General features: G+C 37.8%; 1 protein-coding gene across 27 annotated transcripts in view; it reads left to right on the forward strand.

The window, feature by feature from the left end:
• ZNF532 (zinc finger protein 532) overlaps nt 1–24,025 on the forward strand; it is a 144,377-nt gene that overhangs the window by 91,675 nt on the left and 28,677 nt on the right. For all 27 annotated transcript variants that reach the window (XR_011646003.1, XR_011646004.1, XR_011646005.1 and 24 more), the window contains 2 exons: nt 12,988–13,150; nt 16,859–17,140. Coding sequence is in view for 23 of the 27 variants with exons in the window: in XM_058277811.2 (XP_058133794.1) it covers nt 12,988–13,150; nt 16,859–17,140 (445 nt within the window). In the remaining 4 variants the exon portion in view is untranslated. The remainder of the gene's footprint in view (nt 1–12,987; nt 13,151–16,858; nt 17,141–24,025) is intronic.

Here is a 24,025-nt window from a genome sequence, read left to right on the forward strand (position 1 = left end):
GTTCTGCAGAACAGTTTAAAGAACTTTACAGAGAGCTCTTGCATCCCATTCACTTGGATTCCCCAGTTGTCAGTGTCTGTGTGTGTGTGTGTGTTTGCGTGTGTAGAGAGATCGAGAGTATTATTTTTATTATTTAGGAGCAGTGGAGTCATCATGATACGAAATTTCCTTTTTCATCTCCCCCACCCCCAAAGGACACTTGTCTGTATTACCACCATGCAGCCTTCTACCTAGGAAATGAATGTGGGATGTTATGTGACCATCCAGTTCACAGATGCCATTGAAATTTCTCCAGTTGTCTCAACAATATCTTTATTTTCCCTTCTATTCCAAGATTTTATCCAGGAGCAGTTTTTACATTTAATTATACTGTGCCTTCAGTTTCCTTCCAATGGACCAGTCTTTCTCTCTTTCTCGTGTTTGGAAGCTTTAAAGAAGATTCAGGCCTTTCATTCTTCAGGTTGACACCATCTGCCTGGTCCATCATTTTTTTCCCATAAGTAGACTCAGGACTTAAACTCATGGAAGAAATGATGCAGAAATGATTCTATGTTCTTGCCATGCCTGACATCAGGAGGCACACAGTGCTTACCTGTCCTGCTGGAGGTCGTGGACAGCTTGATCATCTAGTCCAGTTGGCATGTGCCACGTTTCACCTCTGTGAGATCATCATTTCCCTCTTAGTATGTGTTAGTATTTTGTGGGGAGGCACTTCAGATATTCCAGTATTATACCAACCTTTATTTCTTCTAAAACCTCCACCCCAGCCTTGTTTCCAAAGATGGCTCCACCAAATCCACTCCAGTTTTGACAATAGTTGCATTGGATTTTCTGCTTCCAGCACTTCTTTTATGCTTATTAGTTGGGTTCTACTGTAAGAAACAGATTTCCTTCATTTAATTATGTATTCAATGATTTGTAATGTGGTATTCTCATTTTTTTTACTTATTTATTTTTAGAAGGTACCGGGGATTGAACCCAGCACCTTGTACATAGGAAGAAGGAGCTCAACCCCTGAGCTGCACCTGCTCCCCTCTTATTTATTTATTCTTTTAAAAGATTTATTTATTTATTTCTCTCCCCACCCCCACCTCCTTACCCCCCATTGTCTGCTCTGTGTCCATTTGCTGTGTGTGTGCTTTCTGTATCTACTTGTATTCTCATTTAGGTGGCTCCAGGAACCGATCCTGGAACCTTCTGGAGTGGGAGAGAGGTGATCATTCTCTTGTGCCACCTCAGCTCCCTGTTCTGCTACGTCTTCTTATTGTCTCTCCTCTGTGCCTCTTGTTGCGTCATCTTGCTGCTCCAGCTCACTTGCATCAACCGGTACTCATGTACAGGGCAGCACTCCTGTGTGGGGTGGCATTCTTGCGTGGGTCAGCACTCTGTGTGGTCCAGCTCGGTACACAGACCAGCTTGCCCTCACCAGGAGGCCCTGGGCAGCGAACCCTGGACCTCGTATATGGTAAACGGGAACCCAGTTGCTTGAGCCACATGCATTTCCTCATATATTTTTTATTTTTCATTTTTTGAGGTACCAGGGATTGAACCTGGGACCTTATATGTGGGAAGTGGCCCTCACTCACTGAAGCACATTGACTTCCCTGAATTGTTTTTTTTTTTCCGTTTGTTTTGCTTACTATTTTGCTTTTTTTTTTTTCAGGAGGCACTGGGAACTGAACCTAGGACCACCTATGTGGGAGATAGTGGCTTCACTGCTTAAGCCACATCCGCTCCCCCCTCTTTTATTTTGATGTTCAATTTGATTTTTCTATATTTGGCCATTGAGAGCCTCTTTTGGTTGGCTCCTGTATTCTTTTGATGAGGCCACATGGTTCTTTGAGCACTTTGTTTATTCTAGCACAAGATATTCCAGGCTCATCTTGTGCTTTTCTTGTTGTGGCCCTAGAATTGGTTGTTTTTCTAGGGAGTCCTAGTTCCTTTTAGTGGAAGATAAGTAGAAGCCAAGATTTGGGTGCTTGGTAAGCTTATTGTTCCTGGGGTTTCATTGCTTCCAGATTCTCTTAGCAGACAGACTTAGGAAATATATTACGTGTAGCCATATAACACACACACACACACACACACAGTTTTCTATTGCTATTTCTATACTTGTCTGCTTGCATGTGTTAAAAATCTTCATGTGTTCATATCACTGCTTCCAGTCTGAATCACTTAGGCCTTCTCGCCACCATCACTGTACTCAGCTCCCCACCAGCTTCCTCAGATACTGGCACTGACATGACTCTTTCCTAGGAGGGACGGAAAGCGGCATGGGCTGTTGGAAGCCTAGAAAACTTAAATCTCTAAAGAAATACTGTACTGAGAATGAGCGGAAAAGGACAAATATTTATACCAACAAAGCATGTTTGATGTCAAAGTACTGAGTGAGTCAAACAATACAAGTAGAATAAAAGTGAAAATTCTCCAGTGTTAAGTAGTGTTTCTTAACTTGACGGTAATAACTGCTCTGATTCTCAGCCTGTTCTCAGATATTTTAAGTTGTAAATGTCTCAGGGTCTCAGTTCCTTATCAAAATTGACCCTGCCACTCACCAAATCTTAAAAACAACAGTGAATGGTACTTACGTAGTCTGATGTTATGGTAGTTGCCAGAGCAGGCAACCTTGGTTCCAGTCTAACTTCTCTTTTGATTCCATTGCCTTTACAAAAGCTCTTCTCCTTTGGACTGTCTGTGGGCTCTTCCTTTCTAGACATGTATCCTCCATCAGCAGCTCTTTTCATCAGAGGAGGTACATGTTACTGGCATCTGTCCTAACTGCATAGAAATTTGCAAGTGGCATTTGAAGCAAAAGAAATAAGCACCAACAGAAAGAATAAATAATTATCATTTCTGTTTTCGTTTATGGATTTTTACTACTTAGTAGGTTTTAGTTTTACAGTTCTGAGTTTCCTGAATGCCTTACTTATATATTGGGAAGCATTAAGATTTTTAATAGCTAGATAATTTTGAAAATTCCTTAGGGTTTTTTTTAAATGTATTTTTAATTTATTGAAGTATATCACTCATACATAAATATACATAAACAATAAGTGATAAGTAATAGTTATGAACTTACAAAACAAACATATATAGCATCATATAGGACTCTCATAACTCACCCTACCACCAATACCTTGCATTGTTGTGAAACATTTTAAACTAAGGATTAAAGAGCATCCTCAAAATATTGCTATAATACTAACCAAAGTATCTTAATATTTGGTGTATTTTTCCCCAATCCAGCCTATTATTATTGTTGTTGTTGTTATTATAGTATCATTTATACATGAACATACATAAACAATAGCTGTATAGTAAAAGTTGTGAACTTAAAAAGCAAACATGAGTAACATCATACAGGGTTCACATACATCAACCTACCACCAATACCTTGTGTTGTTTTGAGACATTTGTTAAAATTATGAAAGACTATTGTCAAAATCTTGCTACTAACTATAGTCCTTATCTTACATTTGGTGTATTTTCCCCCAACCCATATTATTATTATTTTTTAAAAATATATTTATGATAGAAGTTGTAAACTTACAAAACAATCATGCACATTTGAAGAATTTCCAAACAACACCCCTCTATCAACACACCACACCATGGTAGAACATTTGCTATAGATTAAGAGATAATATCATTAGACTATTAACAGGTCTATAGTGTATGTTTGGCACAGCTTTTCCATACTCCCCCATTATCAACACAGTACATCTTGAGCATAGATGCGTGAATATTATATTATTACTGTTAGCCATAGTCCATAGGTCACTCCAGTTATATTTTTCCCATGCTTCCCCACATTCACACTACCCTACAATAGTGATGTATGTCTGCTCTAGCTCACAAAGGACACTCTTGCATCTGTGACATCAAGCACAGTTCTTATCCACCTCTGGGTTTACTGTGTTAGTCCCTAGATTATCTCTAGCTTTCTTTCAGTTGACATTTATATCCCTAGACTACACTTTTCTGCCACATTCTCATTTATAAACAAGCTATAACTCAACTGTAATGTAGTACCATCAATTCTATACATTTCCACACTTTTACAGTAAAGTTAATTAAAACTTCTGCATACTTTAAACATCAGTAGTCTATCTCAGTCCACGTCTTTTCTCCTTTAAGAATCCACCACCTACCACAAGGTCTTGAAGATACTTTCCTACATTTTCTCCTAGAAGCTTTATGATTCTTGCTTTTATATTTAGGTATTTGATCCATTTTGAGTTAATTTTTATATAAGATTTAAGATAGTGATTCTCTTTCCTTCTTTTGGCAATGGATATCCAGTTCTCTAGCACCATTTGTTGAATGGCCTGTTCTGTCCAGACTGGCTTGGTTTGACAGGCTTATCAAAAATCACTTGATGGGAAGTGGACTTGGCCCAGTGGTTAGGGCGTTCGTCTACCACATGGGAGGTCCATGGTTCAAACCCTGGGCCTCCTTGACCCGTGTGGAGCTGGCCCATGTGCAGTGCTGATGCATACAAGGAGTGCCGTGTCATGCAGGGGTGTCCCCTGCGTAGGGGAGCCCCACGTGCAAGGAGTGCGCCCCATAAGGAGAGCCACCCAGCATGAAAGAAAGTGCAGCCTGCTCAGGAATGGTGCCGCACACACGGAGAGCTGACACAAGATGACACAACAAAAAGAAACACAGATTCCTGTGCCACTGACAACAGCAGAAGCGGACAAAGAAGACGACGCAGAGAATAGACACAGAGAACAGACAACCGGGGCGGGGAGGGGGGAGAGAAATAACTAAATAAATAAATCTTAAAAAAAAAATCACTTGACAATAGATGTGAGGGTCTGTTTTTGAACCATCAGTTCAGTTCCATTGGTCTATGTGTCTGTCTTTATGCCAGTACCATGCTGTTTTTACCACTATAACTAAGTAATATGATTTAAAATCCAGATGTAGAAGTCCTCCAACCTAACTTTTCCTTTTGAAGATATTTCTGACTATTCAGGAGCCCTTACCCTTCCAAATTAAAAAAAAAAAAAATTTCCTCCCATTTTATGGGTTTATTTATTTATCTCTCCCCCCCAAGTTGTCTGCTGTCTGTGTCCATTCGCTGTGTGTTCTTCTGTGTCTGTGTGCATTTTTGTCAGTAGCACTGGAAATCTGTGTCTCTTTGTTGCGTCATCTTGCTGCGTCAGCTCTCCATGTGTGCAGTGCCACTCCTGGGAGGGCTGCGATTTTTTGCACAGGGTGGCTCTCCTTACGGGGTGCATTCCTTGTATATGGGGCTCCCCTATGTGGGGGACATCCCTGCATGGCATGGCACTCCTTGCACGCATCGGAACTGCACGTGGGTGAGCTTAGTACATGGGTCAGGAGGCCCTGGGTTTGAACCCTGGACCTCCCATGTGGTAGGTGGACACTCTGTCAGTTGAGCCAAATAAATTTGATAATCATGTTTTCCATTTATTTTTAAAATGCTGATGGAAATTTATTGGGATTGCATTGAATCTACATATCAGTTTAAGTAGAATTGACATCTTAATGATATCTCATCTTCCAATCTGTAAGCATGGAATGTTTCTTCCAATTGTTTAGGTCTTTTTAAATTTTTTTTAACAATGAGTTGTAGTTCTCTGAATATAAGTGCTTTACATCATTGGTTAAATTTCTTCCAAATTATTTGGTTTTTATCTGTCATATTTTATTTTCACTCTTTTGATACTTTTAGTTACTTTTACTGATAAAATCTTCATTTCTAGACTCTATTCCAAGCCTCTCTCTCCTGTGTTTTCTTTTCAGACTGTAGCATACCCTTTAGTATTGCCTGCAAAGGTGGTCTCTTGGTTACAAACTCTCTCAGTTTCTGTTTATCTAAAAATATTGTAAACTCATCCTCATTTTTGAAAGACCATCTTACCAGATATAACATTCTTAGTTGGAAGTTTTTCTCTTGCAGTATCTTAAATATATCATACCACTGTCTTCTTGCCTCCATGGTTTCTGATGAGAAATCGGTACTTAATCTTACTGGATATCCTTTATATGTTATGCATTGCTTTTCTCTTGCTGCTTTCAGAATTCTTTCTTTGTCCTTGGCATTTGACATTCTGATTAATATGCGTCTCAGTGTTGGTCTGTTCAGATTTTTTCGGATGGGAGTATGTTGTGCTTCTTGGACATGGATATCTATGTCCTTCAATAGAGTTGGGAAAATTTTCTTCAAATATTCCCATCTGCTCCCTTTCCCTTTCTTCCTTCTGGGACACCATGACATATATGTTTGCAGACCTCTTGTTGTTTAATTCCCTGAGAACTTGTTAATTTTTTTCCTATTCATTTCTTCTTCTGTTCTTTTATATATTTATTTTTAGAGGCCATTTCTTCAAGCTCACCAATCCCTTCCTTTGCCTCCTCAAATCTGTATTATATGATTCCAGTGTATTTTTAAGTTCATTTATTGGACCTTTCATTCCACTAAGATCTGCTTTTTTTCTTTGTATGCTTTCAAATTCTTCTTTGTGCGCATCCAGTGTTTTCTTAATATCTTTAATCTCTTCAGCCATCTCATTGAATATATAAAGGAGATTTGTTTAACATTTATGATTAGTTGTCTCAATTCCTTTGTCATCTGGAGTCTTATTTTGTTTCTTTAACTGGGCCATATCTTCCTTTTTCTTGGTGTGGATTATAATTTTTTGTTGGTGTCTTGGCATCTGGCTTAACAGATATATTTATTCTGGGTGCAGTTTCTTTAATTTAGGGCTTTGTTGCCCTTTTCTCCCTTGCTGGTTATGTAGTGGGAGCCAAGGATGTAGTTTTGCTGTAAGCTGTAGAGGTTCAAGGTGCCTGCATTGCTCCAGGGACTGATGAAGCTTCTCCCAGCTTTCTTCTTTGCCCAAGGTAGGGACAGAGCCACAGCGGAGTGTAATAATTAAAGTCGTGCAGACCTAGACTGTAGTTGCCCAGAGAGACTGATGAAGCTTCATGTCCCCTTCTCCTCTGTCTGGGGTGGGCAGCAATCGATGCCATGCAGGTCCAAAATGCCCACAGTTGTCCCAGTTGACTTCCAGTTGTTCAGTCTGTGTCAGCTGAATGTATCTGCAGTTACCCAGAGAGGATGGTTCAGGGCCCACCAGGTTCCTGCTGGAGGTGGGGCTGAAGCCTAAGCTAGGGCTGCAGGCCTAGCTGGTCTGCAGTCACTGTGATTTTCTGTCAGCCTGGCTTCCCCTCATGCTGGGGTCAGAGTAAAAATGGTGTCTGCCTCTTTCCTACTTGAGCACATTCAAACTTCAGCTGTTCTTAGGGTTTACTTTAGCCAGCTGAATTGACTAATCAGTAGCTAAAGTCCATGGCCAACCGTCTTTTCCTGCCCCATTTTTAGGAAGTGGAGCTTCCAGTTCTAGCTACGGAATAGCTCCTGATTTGGCTTGTGCTTCCAGTAGAGGATAGGCATCAGCCTCCAAGGCCTGTCTGAAGTGCTCTACTTATGAGTCTTCTCTGCAGATGGGCAGTCTCTTCCTTCCATTCCTTCAAGGATATTGCAGGATGCTCTTCTAGTGTCCTGGAGCCCTCAAACAGGTTCTTTAGATAGCTCTGTTTGCTAACTGCCCTGTAGCATGAGCTGACTCCAGGAGTTCCTTACTCTGTCGCCATCTTGCTGTTTGTCCCTTATGTTTCATTTTTTGCTACCGAAATTTAGAGTTGTGGCAATTTCAGTTTTCATTAAATTGGGTGAGATGTTTTCTTCCACGGAGAATATTAAGAACTTTGAGTGAAAAATTAAATTTAGTGGGTTTTGTGTTAAGTGTTGTGATATGGGTGAATATAAAAGAAAGGTTGGGACATGTTCCCTTCCCTCAGATACTAATAATTTGTCAATGAATTGTCAATCAACTATGATCAGTTTTTAAAAGAAGCTTTCAAATAAATACATTTTCTGTTTGAGTGAAAAAGCACTTAATAGTAAATGGAAATCAATTGACTTCCATAATTTTATCTCAGAATTGCATTTCCGATTTGAAATTCTCAGTAGTCAAAGCCAACAGCGCCACCTAATTGGGCTAATATTTCATTCTGCTAGCCTACCTTTCCTTGGGCAGCTTGGAAGAAAGAAGGTGACTGTTCAACACTGGATTTGTCCCCTCTTCCAACCACAGAAAGAATCCTGTAAGAGAAAGAAATACAGAACTTGGAGGCAGAAGTAGTGGCACCCATTTGTGTTGTGCTGCCCCTCAACAGCCTCACTGTCCTTAGCTGTCCTTCCCATCCTAATGAAGAGTGACACACCAGTTGTCTGCCTTCTGCCCTGGGGCTTGGAAGAGTTCGGGCTAGGCCATCAGAGTGACAGTGTGAACATACAGACAGTTAGATTTTGCTTCTAATATATTAGTTTTAAGCTCTACCAAGGCTTGTGGAACAGAATGTTGGTGTTATTAAATGAAGAATTGAGTTTAAGAGAAAACAAAGTCTATGGTTTCTAAACATATTTTTTCTCAGTGCTGACTGAAAACATCCCTGACGTCATAGTTTGGCTTCTGAGCAGAGTGGCAGTGTCCTGTGCTTCGATTCCAGGCACAGTGCATCCTTAAAGGTCAGCTAGAGGCTCAGGGAGAGAGGAGTGGGAGGATTTCCATCCTCGTGAGTGTAGATTATAGCTAAATGATGGTAAGAATTTCCTTCATCTGGTTGATAGTGAAAATATCAAAAAAGTCAAACTTCTTAAGAGATTTTTAGTCTTAATAACTACTTAAGAAAAACCTTTAAGGAAATAGTATTCATTGTAATTAAAGTTTCGTTACTCTACATTGTACAAATTATTTTTTTTAACTGTTGACTTGGTTTGTAGTATAATACATAAAACCTTACAAAGAAAAATGGTTTGGCCATACATTTCACATATGATTTTCTTCATGACTATTTATTACCTTTCCCTTTTTAAAAATACAATTCCTTTGAATAGTATTTATTGGAGGTAAATCAAAAGGTACCAAAAAATAGAACAGATGAGTCTTCATTTTACCAGTATCCCTAGGTTTTCTCCTGGTTGTTTCTTGGCTATTTCACGGTTCCGTACATATATGAGTAGATATCTGTAAGTTATATATAAATATCTATGTGATTATCATTTAAAAATAAAGTATGTATTCCTTTCTTGAAGATAGAGTAAATATTTAAATGTTAAGATAAGAGTTTATAGTATACAAATATGTGTATATAAGGTGATTGTCAAATCTAAATTGCATTGTGCTATTCTCAATTCTTATGCTATTAATAAGCATAGAATACATTGTAAGGAAGCATAAATGTATTACAGTGAGGTTGTTTCTGAGTGTTGAGATTATAGGTAGTCTTTTTCTTAATTTCTGTGTTTTCTAATAATGATCACATTAACTTTTGTACTTAGAAATGTAACGTTCAAAAGCAAAGGGGAAAAGCTGGGTTCTTAGATAATTTTGCGTATGTAAGTAGTGGTTGGGCATCATCAAGATAAGGAGCTTGGAGCTTGAGGGTTTAGGTTCAAATCCCCACCTGCTGCTTACTGATCATGAGTTAAGCAAATCTGTGTGAGATCCTCACATTTAGAGTGAGGTTCATGGTGGCTGATCTTCATGTCTCTGTCAGATAACCCTTCTGTTTCACAGGTAAGGTTTACAGGCCAGTTGTGAAATAGCATAAAACCAACATGCTGGGTTGTCCTACATGTTGTGGTTTTTCTTGAATCTCAAGTGAAATTCAAGTACGGATTCTTTGCTAGCATCTGATTCAGCCATTCCTACATTAAGTTTTTACATAAAGAAATGATGGTCTGAAATCCTCAGGTCACCACAGGAGCCCAGGAAGAACCCAGAGCCTGGTGAAGAATGAAGGACTGTCGTTTGATATTCTGTCAGAAAGTGACGCTTTAGGATTAAATTATCTTCTCCCGCAAGACTTGTGGTTCTGTGGGACTTGTTATGTCAGTTTGAAAGTTTTCCCATCAGATGACCCCTTGGTCAGTTTTTATTGTCTTATGAAAGAAGAAAGAGCAATGAAATTAGCTACAACGCATTTTGAGGAAAAGCACGTGCCAGCCTTTTATTGCAAAAAAAGTTTAGAATTTGAGTGTGTTATCTTAAATCCTGTTTTCTGTCATAAATGTTAGAAACTAAAATCAAGTCAATTGGACTATTACTCTTATTCTCAGGAAAGGAATTTTGCTCAGCTTTGGTAAATTGGGTTAATGGGAAAATATTTGATTATGTTCAGAAACATTAAACCCAAAATAGACTATTTAGGACATGTTTATTTCACTTAGCATTTCTTTAAAATAAAAATTTTAAACTTATAATAGCCAAATAAAGAATCTCTTTTAATGCTTTAAAAATATATCCTTCCTCTTTTACGTATATATTGAACATTCATACAAAGAATGACTTGCATACCTGTCTTAAAGGGATAAGATAAATGGCTGCTTTCTTTCCCATCCTGAGATACTCTTTTTTTTTTAGGAGGTACTGGGGATTGCACCCAGGACCCTCATACGTGGGAAGCAGGCGCTCAATCACTGAGCTATATCTGCTCCCCAATGAGAGTTGGTTTTTCATGTTTGTTTCGAACCCAGGACCTTGTTTATGGGAAGCAGGTGCTCAATCACTTGAGCTACATTCACTCCCTGAGATTGATTCTTTTGTGTCTAGAACAGTAGTTGATAATACCATGTTATTTTGTAACCTGATTATTTTAATAAAGCGTTGGGGAAATAGCATTTGATAGAAGTACATTTTTCTAAAAATTAAACTATTGACACATTATTAAATTGTGAGATTACTTTTTTAATGGAGAAATGTGTGATGAAGAAATATTATCACAATTGAATGCATTATGATAAAAAGAGCAAAAGATTACATAATTTACATTTGTATGTGTGTGTTTTAAGGTATAGAGATGGTTAAAGGAAATTGAGCTTTTTAAAGATACTTTCTCCTCTTGTCCTAGAGGTCAAATGTTTGACGTTGCAGAAAGCTTTCCTTCAATTCTTGTTACCATGATGTTTTTTCAGGGCAGAAAGTACTTTACCAAAATGCTAAAGTAAATAGATGATCTCTTATTTTAATTTATTTTTGTTAAGTATAAGAGAAATCAAATAGCACTTTCCCAAAGGGGAATGTAGCATGAATAAAATGAATTGTGCCATTTTTAATGAAATAGTTATTTTTTATTCTAAGAGTAGAACCCTGAGAAAACTCTTAGTTTAGCTGGTAAACTTCAGTTCATTTTTTTGAGGCTTTTTATTATTATATGCTAATTACAGAAATGTCAGGAAATAACAGATAAGTCATAATAGAAAGAACACATAAATTATCTAGCCAAGATGATGACTGTTAAATACCTTGTGTTTCTTTTCTAGGTTCTTAAAATATAGTCATATCATATATTTGTCTTGTTATCTTTTGTTTTAATTTTCTTGGAAATCTTTTCTTGCCATTGGTGTATATTTACAATATCTTTTTATTTTATTTTTGTTTTTATTTTTGGAGGTACTGGAGATTGTACCTGGGATCTCGTACATGGGAAGCAGGTGCTCAACCACTGAGCTGTACCCACTCCCCTGCAGTGTCTTTTTAAAAGAACTTTATATAATTGCCATTATGTAATCACTTATATTGGACATTTGGGTTGTTTACAACTTTTTAAGCTATTGCAGACCCTGATGAAATGAGTATCTTGGTCACACCTGTAACGGTTAATGTTGAGGTTTTCACTCCCATTCAATTTATGAATCTTAAGTGGGAAAAGAAAGAAAAATCAAATTTAACTATTTGACACAGAATACATAGAGAGGGTTAAAGGTTATTTGAGAACCGTCTTAAGAAAACCCAGAGAGGAGTAAGAGTGTTTTTTGAGTTGTGTCCCTCTCTTTAGCTCTGCTCTAGAAATATCCTGTGAAACCTCAACTTTTCTTTTTTTATCTCTCACCTTCACATTCAGTTAGTTTTCTCTGACATTTCCCTAAGCTAGCTGCTTTCTTGAATTCTTGGTACCTATTGTCAGAGTTCTTCAAAGGGGATACAGCTTACCACAGGCCCTGCCTCGGGGACCAGGCCCCTCTGGAACCAGGCCCCTCTGGAACAGTTTTGAAGAAAAGGGACCTACAGTGGGCAGATTTGTTCACAAGTGACTCATCCAATCCATTTGAGGCGGAGGCTGGTGGCAGGGGAGCCTTGGGATTTTAACTCCTCCACACACTTCTTGCCAACGCTTTGATGGTGGGTGTTGATGGGGAGGAGGAGTGAGATTCACAAGGTTCAGATCTCCTATGTTACTTTAAGGAGGCTACCTGGTAGTCACTGCTACAAGGGCTCATGCTTTATAGTGGGCAGCAAGTTTTATAAACTGTTTGGAGCCCAGTAAGTCTTCAAGTGTTGAAGTAACAGTAGTGTGGATTTTCTCTTCTGTCTCTTCAGTATAATTACTCACTGGTGGAGACCTCTTTGTATTAAGAAAAGATACAGAAATGTTGACATTGCAAATATAAAATTGCTGTTAACGCAAAGAAAATTTGCCTTATTCAGACATTAGAGTCAAGTAGGTCAAATTAGTTCAGTATCAATATTTGGAAGAAATCACAATCTTTCTCAAGTTTCTCAGGTTACTATTGAGCTGTATTGTGAAGTCCTGTAAAGCCTCTTGTGATCTTAAAACAAACCTAAAAAAACAAAAAACAACCAAACCAAGGTGCTTTTGCTTTGTGTTAAAGTAACTAACTTGTCAAGACCTTGTAGAAATAAATGTGTTGTAACTGTGAATAGTAAAGTGGTTGTGTTAATTTAGACTCCTCAGCATATATAGCTGAATGCCTTCTTACCCCAAACGATGACTGTTTCAGAGCCAGACTGTTTTGTTCTTTTTATTGTGTTTGTGTGTTCTTAATGTGCTTCTGCCTCCTGAATTCTTAAGATGTAAAGTAGCAGTTCCTTTGACTTAAGAGATCAGGCTGACTGACGTTATTTTATTGAACTTCTTCTATTTTAGAATAATATATAAATGTTCCATGTGTGACACTGTGTTTACCCTGCAAACCTTGCTGTATCGCCACTTTGACCAACACATTGAAAACCAGAAGGTGTCTGTTTTCAAGTGTCCAGACTGTTCTCTTTTATATGCACAGAAGCAACTTATGATGGACCATATCAAGGTGTGTGTGCATCTCTCATCTCCTTTAAATGAATTGCAGATACATTCATTGGTCATGAATCGAGGCTGAGCTGACAGATACTCTAAAGCATGCTGTGCTTTTGAGGGAAGGGATGGATGGAGGCCATTCGTTGTCAAGGAGCAACTTAAATGCTACCCGCATGTGTTCACTTGACACGAGGGATGCTTTTTAATTATTCAGGAGTCCTGATCCACACAGCATGAAGGATTAATGGAAAATAACAAATGCATGCCCTATTTTAAAAGAAAAATAAATATTAGAGTTCTTTTTTTTTCTACACGTGAAAAGGATGACTGTGAATTTTATTTTTTCGAGAACTCGATGATAGGATTTAGAAATAGACAGGCCCTGATTAATTATGCTAATTAGTATAAATATTAGTGTATTTATAAAAATGGAGGGGTTTCCATTGGAATTACTTAAATTTTCATTGAAATTGATGTCCCTAGAAATTCTTTGTCTTTTTCCCTATAAATGTTGTATGTAAATTAACTATTAAATGTTCAGGATATAGTACAGTGCCTGGCACCTGGTAAATGTTACTTTAATGTACTTAAATGAATAAAATAAATGTACTCACCCTCAAAAGGCCATCTAAGTCTGTTTATAACCTTTTAAGCTTACTAAGGCCAGTGCTTAGTCCTATTCTTTTAGCTGATCAGTGTCATGGATTAAGTGGTTTTATTTCTTGTGTAATTAAGAGATAATACCCATTGGCCCCCAGACATGAAAATGGTTTGCATTTTAAAAAGAGAAACAACAGACCCAATATTTCCCTTTTTTTCTCTTTTTATTACATTTTACAGGTCAGTTTAAACTTTAAAGGTCAGTTTAAAAAACAGGTAAAATCTCTAGTTATTCTAGTCTCATGTTGGTCAAACGAACAGATTTTTCATTCTTGAAGTTTCCTTTCTTGAACTTACCTGAGTTCTTACGGTATAATTGCCACATTCCAGTGAACTAAAGTCAGAGATTCTACTCATACAACCAAGGTGAAGATAGTGATGGTGTAGCCTATTAGGGTGGATAACATGCATGGGAGATCAGTTTATCACTTTTAAGTACAGTAAAATCCTCTTAAGATATTTTAAAAGTTTTAGCTAAAATTATGAAATTATCTTAAAAGTTAATATTTGATAAATGATTAGGAACAAGTAAACACTGCTAATAAAAATGTCAGGATATTGGAATTAGACCAAAATACTTTAACATACTATACATGGGCAAAAAAAAAAAACATTGCTTCTTAAGAGGCTTTTAAGGTATTTGCTTTCCGGAACTCATCTTTACATCTGCAACTGGGGTCATCTACTTTGTGGTTAGGGTCTTCCTTGTGTTAATAGTGAATTTGGAGGAATACAAGGTTCCAAGAATAGAGACTGAAGAGGAGTGGTAGAAATCCTGTGGCCGCAAGAAGGGAAGAATTGTTTTTATTCATCCGAACCATTACAAGACTACATGATACAAGAGAGTGGGAATATTCACTTATATTCTCGTTTCAAGTATGTTCTATACATTTTTAAATATTACCCTGCATTTATGTGTTTGGGAATGGGTAAGAAAGTTTTAGAGGCACTTTTTTTTTTTTTTAACTTATTTTAATATGTGTGTCTAGCTCTTAGTAAATTATGTTGCCCAATACCTATGTTTGTGCAGTTTTTCCTTAGGAAGGAATTACGAGGAAAGAGAACAGGAACAGTGTTTCTCCAACATACATGTTCATTTAGATCTTTGTCAAATTTAATCAAATTTGTCTCATTTCCTTGTTCTACCAAAATACAGGTTTATTTCCTGGATAGGACTCCTGTACTTCATGTTGGCATTTACATTTAAAATAAACTTTCAAGTTACAAGCAATAGTTCAAGCTTTTATTGTTACAGGAGCTAAGGAAAAATTACTTATAAGAATTAAGTTGTGTTTTTTTGGTAAAAACGTTTTTTAATAAGTAATCTTATTTTTATTTACAATATGTAAATAAAATGAATAAATTAGAAATTCTCATTTTAGCGTACAGACTATTTCTCTCCTTTGCCATAGCAGAATTTTTTACTTCTTTTCTGTAATTTCTATAGTCCTTTAAAACTTCTTCTTAATACTTTCTCATCAAGTTTTAAAGTTAGTAAACGTGAATTTGCCTAGACACTTACGAAAAGTTGATTACAAGATTTTTTAAAAAATTATTTATTTATTTTTAAAAATTACATTAAAAAAATATGAGGTCCCATTCAACCCCACCGTCCCCACCCCGATTACAAGATTTTGAGTTTTGTTTTCTTTGGGTTTTCTATGGTTAAAAATATAAATAAAACCTTGGCTTCTGTTTCAAGAAGGCCATTCAAACATAAAATCTGCCCCACGTTTGGAAAAGAAGCACATGCACAGGTTTGGGTATAAAGAGATCACGTCTTGCCTCATATTTTCTCTTTGCAAATGAGCGTGGTTAGATGTTTAGCCTCAAGCCCCTGCTAGGAACCAGTCTGACCATCTGTTTGGGTACACTCGACCCGTCTTGCAATGAGAAGGTTATAGCACCCCTTTTCCCTCCTGGGGAAAGATGGTATAGAAGGAAGTTGGCTGCTCTTGGTACCATTTAGAGAAGACCATTCTTGGAGATGATGTGATGAAGCATCTGCTAAAGGACGAGCTTCTTCCTTGAAAGCTCCAGAAGGAACGCGGAGCTAGATCTATGTGCGGGAGCCTCTGCCCTGGGAAACCTAGGTTAAACCTAGGTGTGCTTAAAAGGCACGTTGGGGAAAGCTTTTGTGCTTTTCTTTAGGTTCAGGAATTGACGGGTACTACATTCAAGTGGGAATGTTGATGAGAAAAGCTGGCCCAATTCAAAAATACATTTTAAATTGAGGCACAAAAATTTTTTTTTTGACTCAGTACTTCTCAAACAAGTAAACAAAAAGTGAGCTCATCTTTAGAATCAAACTGCACCATTTACCCCAGTCGAATTTGAGATCCTGTGAATTTAATGTGAAAATGGCTATTATGGCATTATGTTTACAGGAATAAATAGTGAAGCATTTTACAAAGTCTTTTGGAATGTTGGCTATGTGTAGTTCACATATCTGTAGGAAGGGATGGGTTGGGTTAGGGTTTGGGAGATTAAAAAAGGAACAAAAAACAAACAAAACCCCAAAATGCTAAAAGTATTTCAGGAATGAGAATGGTATGAGAGGGAGGAAGGAGGATCTGCTACTAACACATTGATGTTAGGTGTTGGTTAAAGTAGGCTGGCTAGCTAACGATTTCGAATACCACAGTGTGTTAGCCTGTTCACTTAAACATTTCTGGGTAAACTTGAGAGTAAAACTATTCTGCTGTGGAAATGATCTGTTGTCGGGAGCACTCCCTCCTGGGATATTGGGAGAGGATAGGGTGCCAGGATTAATTTAGATTCAATGTGGAGTCTAAAGAATTTTAAAAAGACTTTTAATAAATAAGCTTTAAAGCTTATTTATAACTTAATATATAACTTAAAGTGGTTGTTAATGTTACTGCTCTTTTATCTCTTTTTTTAATGTATTTTTTTTTAGGTTTTTTTTTTTTTTGCATTAAGAAATATTTCTAAATGAATGTAAAACCTGCTAAAAAGTCTTGAAGGTTTTAAAATAGTCTACATGTACTTTCTTTTGGTGGTGTGACTCGTGACGGGTATTTGTTTTCTTTTTGTAATATAGTCTATGCATGGAACATTGAAAAGTATTGAAGGGCCTCCAAACTTGGGTATAAACTTGCCTTTGAGCATTAAGCCTGCAACGCAGAATTCAGCAAATCAAAACAAAGAGGACACCAAATCCATGAATGGGAAAGAGAAATTGGAAAAGAAATCTCCATCTCCTGTGAAAAAATCAGTGGAACCCAAGAAAGTGGCAAGTCCTGGGTGGACGTGTTGGGAGTGTGACCGCCTGTTCACACAGAGAGATGTTTACATATCCCACGTGAGGAAGGAGCACGGGAAGGTAAGAAAACTGTGCAAGCCACTGTGTTGGCGTGAGCAATGCCCTTGACCTACGGGCTCATAGACGAGGCTCTGTCGGTCATTAGCTGTGTGACCTCTAAAGTCATTCAGTCTCTGAGCTGTAGTTTCTTTTTCTATAAAATGAGAGATTGCGTTGTGTTATTTCTAAATCCTTTGGGTCTTGTTCTTTGATTTTGCTAATGTTTGCCTCACTTGTGTGCCCCAAGGCTATGGCAGTAAGTTATGCACCAATTTCATGTGAATAGCTGAAGAAAATGAGAACTACAATAAACGAAAGTTAAAGATGATTGAGTTTATCTCTTAGCCCTATGACGTTAAGAAAGAAGGGAGGAAAGAAAGGAGGTGGATGTTTTAAAGAGTGCTAATGATATATGCGCGTGAATTCTGTGATTCTTTCTTGAGTTGTAGTGAGAAAGGGGCGGACTTTATCCTTAACCTATTTGGGAGATAAATAGGAAAAAAAGCCCTCAGTCTGAAATGACTGAAAAATCTTGAGTTGGATTAAATATATTCTTGCTCTTTTTTAAAACTATTTTTTATGGAAAATTTCAAATACACACACATAAAAACAAAATAGTGATGAATCCCCACATATCCATCATCTGGCTTCAATAGTTATCAATATGATGCCAGTCTTGCCTCATCTAGTTCCCCCACCCTAGGTCATGCTGGCTGTAGTATTTTTAAAGCAAGTCCCAGAAATATGATATTTCACTCTTGATTACTAAGTACACATCTCCAACTGATGAGGATTTTCCCCCCAATACCAATTATTAGACTTAATAAAATGAGCAAAATTATTTTTAAGATTATTGTTTTCAGATTTTCCAATTGCCTCAAAGTTATTTTTTTCTGCTTAGTATCCACAGTCCTTGTATTAAATTTAGTCACTTTGTAACTTAAATCTCTTTTAGTCTATAGCAGTCCCCTTCCTTTTATTATATTTTTCAATGTGCTCTTGATTTGCTAAAAGAAATTGTCCCCACATTTCTCTATTTGGTATATGCTTCCTATTGTCAAAAGCTTGTTCCTCTTTATCTGAGAATTCCTAGAATTTTAAGTAGATTCAGTTTGTTTGTTTTTTAGTTAAGACTGTGTCATAAGTGGGTGCTGTGTTCTTTTTCTCTCACTTTTTTTTTTTTTAAGTTTCATTTTTTATTTCTCTCCCCCCCCTCCCCTCATTGTCTGCTTTCTGTGTCCATTTGCTATGTGTTCTTCTGCATCCACTTGCATTATCCAGTGGCACTGGGAAATTGTGTCTCTTTTTTTCGTTTTGTCATCTTGCTGCATCAGCTCTTCATGTGTGTGGTGCCATTCCTGGGCAGGATGCACTTTTTTTCACATGTGGTGGCTCTCCTTGCGGGGCGCACTCCTTGTGCGTGGGGCACTCCTACATGGGGGCACCCCTGCATGGCATGGCACTCCTTGTGTACTGGCCAACTCACCACGTAGGTCAGGAGGCCCTGGGAATAAACCCTGGACCCTCCATATGGTAAGACGGATGCTCTATCAGTTGAGCCATGTCCACTTCCCTCTCTCACATCTTGAAGCACATAATACCAGATTGTTCCACTTTTTTGTTATACTAAGATGAATTAGTGTGTTCAGGTACATTGTATTTTTAAAGAAACATTTATTACTTTAACTTAAGCCAATAGAACAAAATAGTTATCCTGAGGAAACCTGTATGAGGAGTGCATCAGCATTGGTTTGTAATTAGTATATACTGGATCCTTGAAAAGTTTGTTCTATTCAGCATTTTTATTGTGTTTGGCCTAATTACAGTTAATTCAGTGTTCATATAAAAATTCATTCCTTATAGAATATATTTGGTGTTGGTAGCACATTGCTTATTAAATCGTCTCAACTCTGGGCTTCCCTTGCACCTTAGAGTATTTGTTGTTAATACTAGGTAGTTCTTAAGTGAATACTGTAAACTTACTATATAAATACATACTGGTAATTCCTCTATAATTTGATGTGATGATTCTAGGAAAATTCTTTACTTGATCCCCAAAGTGGATTTCATAAATATTAAAACAGGAGCAAGCCTTATTAATTATCTAGGAGTTCAGTCCTTTTCATTTCTTAAACATGTGAGATTTTTGTAACTATCCCGAATGTTTGAAGATATTTTCTTTTCCCTTTTTTCTTTTAAACTGTCTTTATTTTGCACACCTGACAATTACTGGATCTAGACTGTAAGATGAGACTGTGAAAGGGGGTTGGTGGGGTGAAGTGTGACACTGAGGAGAAACCTCTTTGCTTTGACATTCTGGCTCAGAGACCCCCCTGCACTGCACGTGTGTGCATGGCGTGTACCCTAAGGTTAGCTGGAACCATTCATCGTAGAGGAAATGTTCGGCTAAGGAGAATTTTAGGATTAACTTTGAAGCAGTTGAGACCCTGCCCTTTGGAATGAGGCACATCAGATTAGATTACAGTTTCAGTCTGCTCACTCTGCTTCCTAAAAGAACTGTGGGATGGGGGTGGGGCCAAGGAGGGGGCAGGCAGGAAGGAAATGTCTTTATAAGTTAGGGAAATGGAGAGTGTTGAGCTTCAATCAGAACACCAGTGCTTGAGTTCTACCACTTGCTTATTCCACCTGCAACCCCTTCTACTTCCATCAGCCCACTACAGATTTACATACACTTATTCCCATTCTTTGCTTCTTCCCCCTCAGAAAACTCCGCTTCTGTTTAAAAACCTAACCTTCACATCTTCTACACTCTCTTTTCTCTCTCCTCCCTTCAGACAACCAAGCCAGTATCTTGCTGCCTCCACTTCACATCCTATTTACTCCTCATTTGACGACCTCTGGCTTGTATTCCAGTCCTCCTCTCGTTTTCCAACCCTTCTTTCGCCTGGCCTCACTGCAGTATCCCACACTATTGGCAGTTATTTCTAAAAGCATTTTCTACTTGAGTGTTGAATACTCTCTCTCCTGGGTTTTCTCATGATTGCCAGGAAACTGTCTCTGGGAAATTTCAGCCACTCTCATAGCTTCACTTATCATATGTTTGTGCAGATAACTTCCAAATCTGTGTCTCCAGCTGTGGTTTCTTGCTTGAATTCCAGTTTTGAAAATCCAAACACTTAATTAAATGTTTCACCTTCTTGGCTGGCTCATGGAAGACTTAACCTGTGCCTGCCCAACACTCAAACTACTACTCCCCATGCTTCTACAGCCAGAAGCATGGTGTTAGACTTGACTCAATGATTTCTTCCTTCTATCCAACCCCCTTGCTCCATCTATCCCTTTAATGCCCTTTAGTCCATCCCTGTGTCACGGCCACTGCCTTTGTTTGGACAACACTGTTCTTCCCTGGATTATTGTTCTCCCTGTAGCGAGAGAGATTTTTTTACAGCACAGATCCAATTGCTTTCCTCTTTTGCACAACATGTTATGTTTTGTTGCCTTCAGAATTTTCTAGCCTCAGTAATGTGGCTGGCTGGGTCTCCTGTGATCTTCCTGTGGCCACATCTCTAGCAGTCTTCCCCCCTCAGAGTGCTTCAAATGCTTGATGCTCGTTCTCCTCAGAGGCTTTGCCAGCAGCTTCAAAGTCTGCGCTTTCTGGTGACTTCTCTTCATCCTTTGGGTCTCAGCTCAGATGGCACCTCATCTGGAAAGCCTTTCTTGGCCCCCTGGAAATGAATCGGGTCCTTTCCCTGCCTGTTTCCAAGGCAGTATTTACTCTCCTCATCATAACACCTACCACGATATCCCAGGTCCCTCTCAGGTGTTTTCTGCCACTAGGCTTTCTTCTTCTCTTCAGTTTCCATCCACAAAGTCTTTGGGGGATTCCATATCAGCTTGTAGCAAGTCAACAAGTTTTTCTTGAATTAATGGATCAAGAATTAATGCAGACTTAGCAGACATCTAATCCCTTCTAGTTGTAAATGTCTCTTCTTTAAAATGGGTACAATAACATGTTTTGGTGCCCTCACAGGGTTCTGTGTTGCAGGTCCCTAAAGAGAGCTGCATGTAAGGTGTAAGCAACCTCAAATCCTTCCAGGTTTAAGGTGAAATAAAAATGTGAAATGCCATCTCTGTATAAGGGGTTTGAAAATTGTATTTGGGTAAGTTTCTCAGGTGAGCATAATTGTTTACTTCCACCAGGTTAGGAATTATTTGAAAAATCTGTGTTAACTGGATCAAGTGAAAGACAGCTGTGCCTTAATGACAAATACACTGACACTCTAGACCAGTGGACTGTGACAGTGCTGAGTGTCCTAAAAAAGTAAATGCATGTGTTAGATAATTTAGGGAATAATTTAAATACATTCTGCCAGTCACAATACAGACATTATTTTAGTGTTGTTGTTAATAGTATGATTATTTTTATAGGGTTGGAGAAACAAAGTTAGGAGTAAACCTAAGCACAGGACTTAAACTTTTTCAAGAGAATTTACTGCTACTCCTTTTAGATGACTTCCTTTGGTTTCAGTAATTGTGTTGACCTTTCTTCCTCTCTTTAGTGCCTATCCAAAATAGCTTTTACTAAAGAAAAAAATTTTGCATAGATTTCTAGTTTTTTGCAAAGATATTCAGTAGCCTTATTTTCAAATTGAAAAACATAGCTTCAACTATACTAGTGTTGCTAGCTACTTTTTATAATTGATTTTTTTTCACTCAGTATCTACTTTCAGTGATTTTAAGCACATATTTTTTTTTTTTAGTAATAGGTCATAATTCTGATTTTAAGGGAAATATATTTTTTTTAATTTTGACTGATAAATACTAGATGTAATCATCTTAAAAACACAGCTCAAATAATTATTTTAGCAATTTAAAAAGAAAAATAGTTAAAACTGTAGCACTTAGAAAAACACAAAACAAAATAGTAGCTTTTAAAGGTGATTGGTAAAGAAGTTATATAGAGAGAAGCCAGCAAAAAAATGAATCGCTTTCTAAAGTTAGTGTTGTTTTGTTATGGTCAGGTTCCAGGTCATCCTTTTCAGTTGTAAGCTCTTTGAGGACAAGTGCTGTATTGGGCTGATTGTTACACCTCCCAAGGCTTGTGGCATTGTGCGGTGAATTGTGTTTTTGGAGACACTAATTGAAGCCCTTCTCCTGGGATCATCACATGCACATATGAAAAGGAGCACTGTGGTGTTTTGTTTGTTTTTGTTTTTCATTTTTAAAATTTTTTATTGAAGTCTGTCATTCACACACGAAGCACTCTTTTTAGTCACTTACACACATGAATTGAAGTCCAGCCTCTGACATTAAATAGTCTTTTGGTCACAGAAACCCTTTCGCCTTCCTGGTCTCCATATTCGTAACCATAAAAATGTGGAGGAGGAGCTTGTCAGTATCGTCAGCCCGCTGAGTTTGTTCAAGCCATGGGCCCTTTCTCAGATTAGTGCACAAAAAAATTTTGTTTGCCATTTTAGGGTATTAACATACTTTGGAAGTTTTTTCTTTTTTGGTCTTAGGGATCTTCTAAAGGACCTCAAGTTAAGAAACCCCTGGCTGAGATATATTTCAGGTCATTTTTACAGACCAAATATTCTGCAGTTACATTTTGATATAACAGGAAATTTTATTATAAAAGCAAAAGTTGTCTGTACTTGTTCAAATACTGAAAATTAGAAGGCAGTCTATAGTAATTGTTTGTAGTCATTTTCTCAATTACTTTGTGATACTCATACACCTTATACATCAAGAACTTAGCAAACCTTTTACTAGAATGAGCCTAAAGTAGAGTAGCATTTCCTCTACTTTAGATGAACCTTACCAGACTTTTGGAGATGGCATGTAGCTGCAGTCCAGTTCTGTGTGTAGAACTTGGGTTTTAGTGTCATGAGAAGCCTGGAATTTTGGAGTCTGACAAACTTGAGTTTGAATTCTGCTCTACCACCTCATAGCAGTGGGACTTTATTAAAAACAACCTTCCAGCTTTGCTTTACTTGTGCATAAAATGGAAATGTGGTATTCAACACATGAGGGTCCCTTGAAGATGAAGTTATAAAATGGAACCATGCATGTAGCGCGATCCATGGTAGACCTTTTTTTATATTTCCCCTCTTTGTACTAGATTTCTAAAACCTAAGTATTGCTTGAAAGAAGTTCACCCAAATAGAAGGTTCTTGTTATGTAAGCATTGTCATTATAGGTTGACAACATGTAAATGCCTATTTAAAATTTTTAAGTAATTGTAGACTTACAGAAAAATTGCAGAAACAGTGCAGAGTTCCTGTCTACCCTTCACCCAGCCTCCCCAGCATTACCATCTTATATGACCATAAAACAGTAATAAAATAGGATGTAAACCTTGATAAATACCCTTAACTAAACCTTAGACTTCATTCTCATTTCACTAGTTGTCCCACTAATGTCTTTTTACAGTCCATGATCCAGTCTAGGGTCCCACTTGACACTCACTTGTCACATCTCCTCAGTCTCCTCCAGTCTGTGATAGTTTCTTTGTCTTTCACGACCTTGATGCTTTTGAAGACAACTGGTTATTTGATAGGATGTCCCACAACTTGGATTTGTCTAGTGTTTCCTCACGGTTAGATTCACATGATTCAGTTTTGGTTAACGATATCACAGAAGCAATGTGATGCCCTATTCAGTGCTTCATTTCCTGAGGGTCATGAGGTTGCCATGTGTCTGTCCTTTCCCATGAGGATAACTGAGCATCTTACTAAGGTACTGTCTTCCACATTTTTCCGCTGTAGACTGCTGTTTTTCCTTTGTCACTGAAAGTGTCTTGTGGGGAGAGTTTTTGAGACTGTGCAAAGATCCTGTTTCTGATCCTATTTTTACCTACTAATTTGGGCCTCCATCCATTATTCTTGCCTGCAGCAATTATTACTGCCATGTTTGTTTAATGGTGATTTTCTGCTTCCATCATCT

Source organism: Dasypus novemcinctus, chromosome 16, assembly GCF_030445035.2.
Source record: "Dasypus novemcinctus isolate mDasNov1 chromosome 16, mDasNov1.1.hap2, whole genome shotgun sequence".
NCBI classification, from domain to species: Eukaryota; Metazoa; Chordata; class Mammalia; order Cingulata; family Dasypodidae; genus Dasypus; species Dasypus novemcinctus.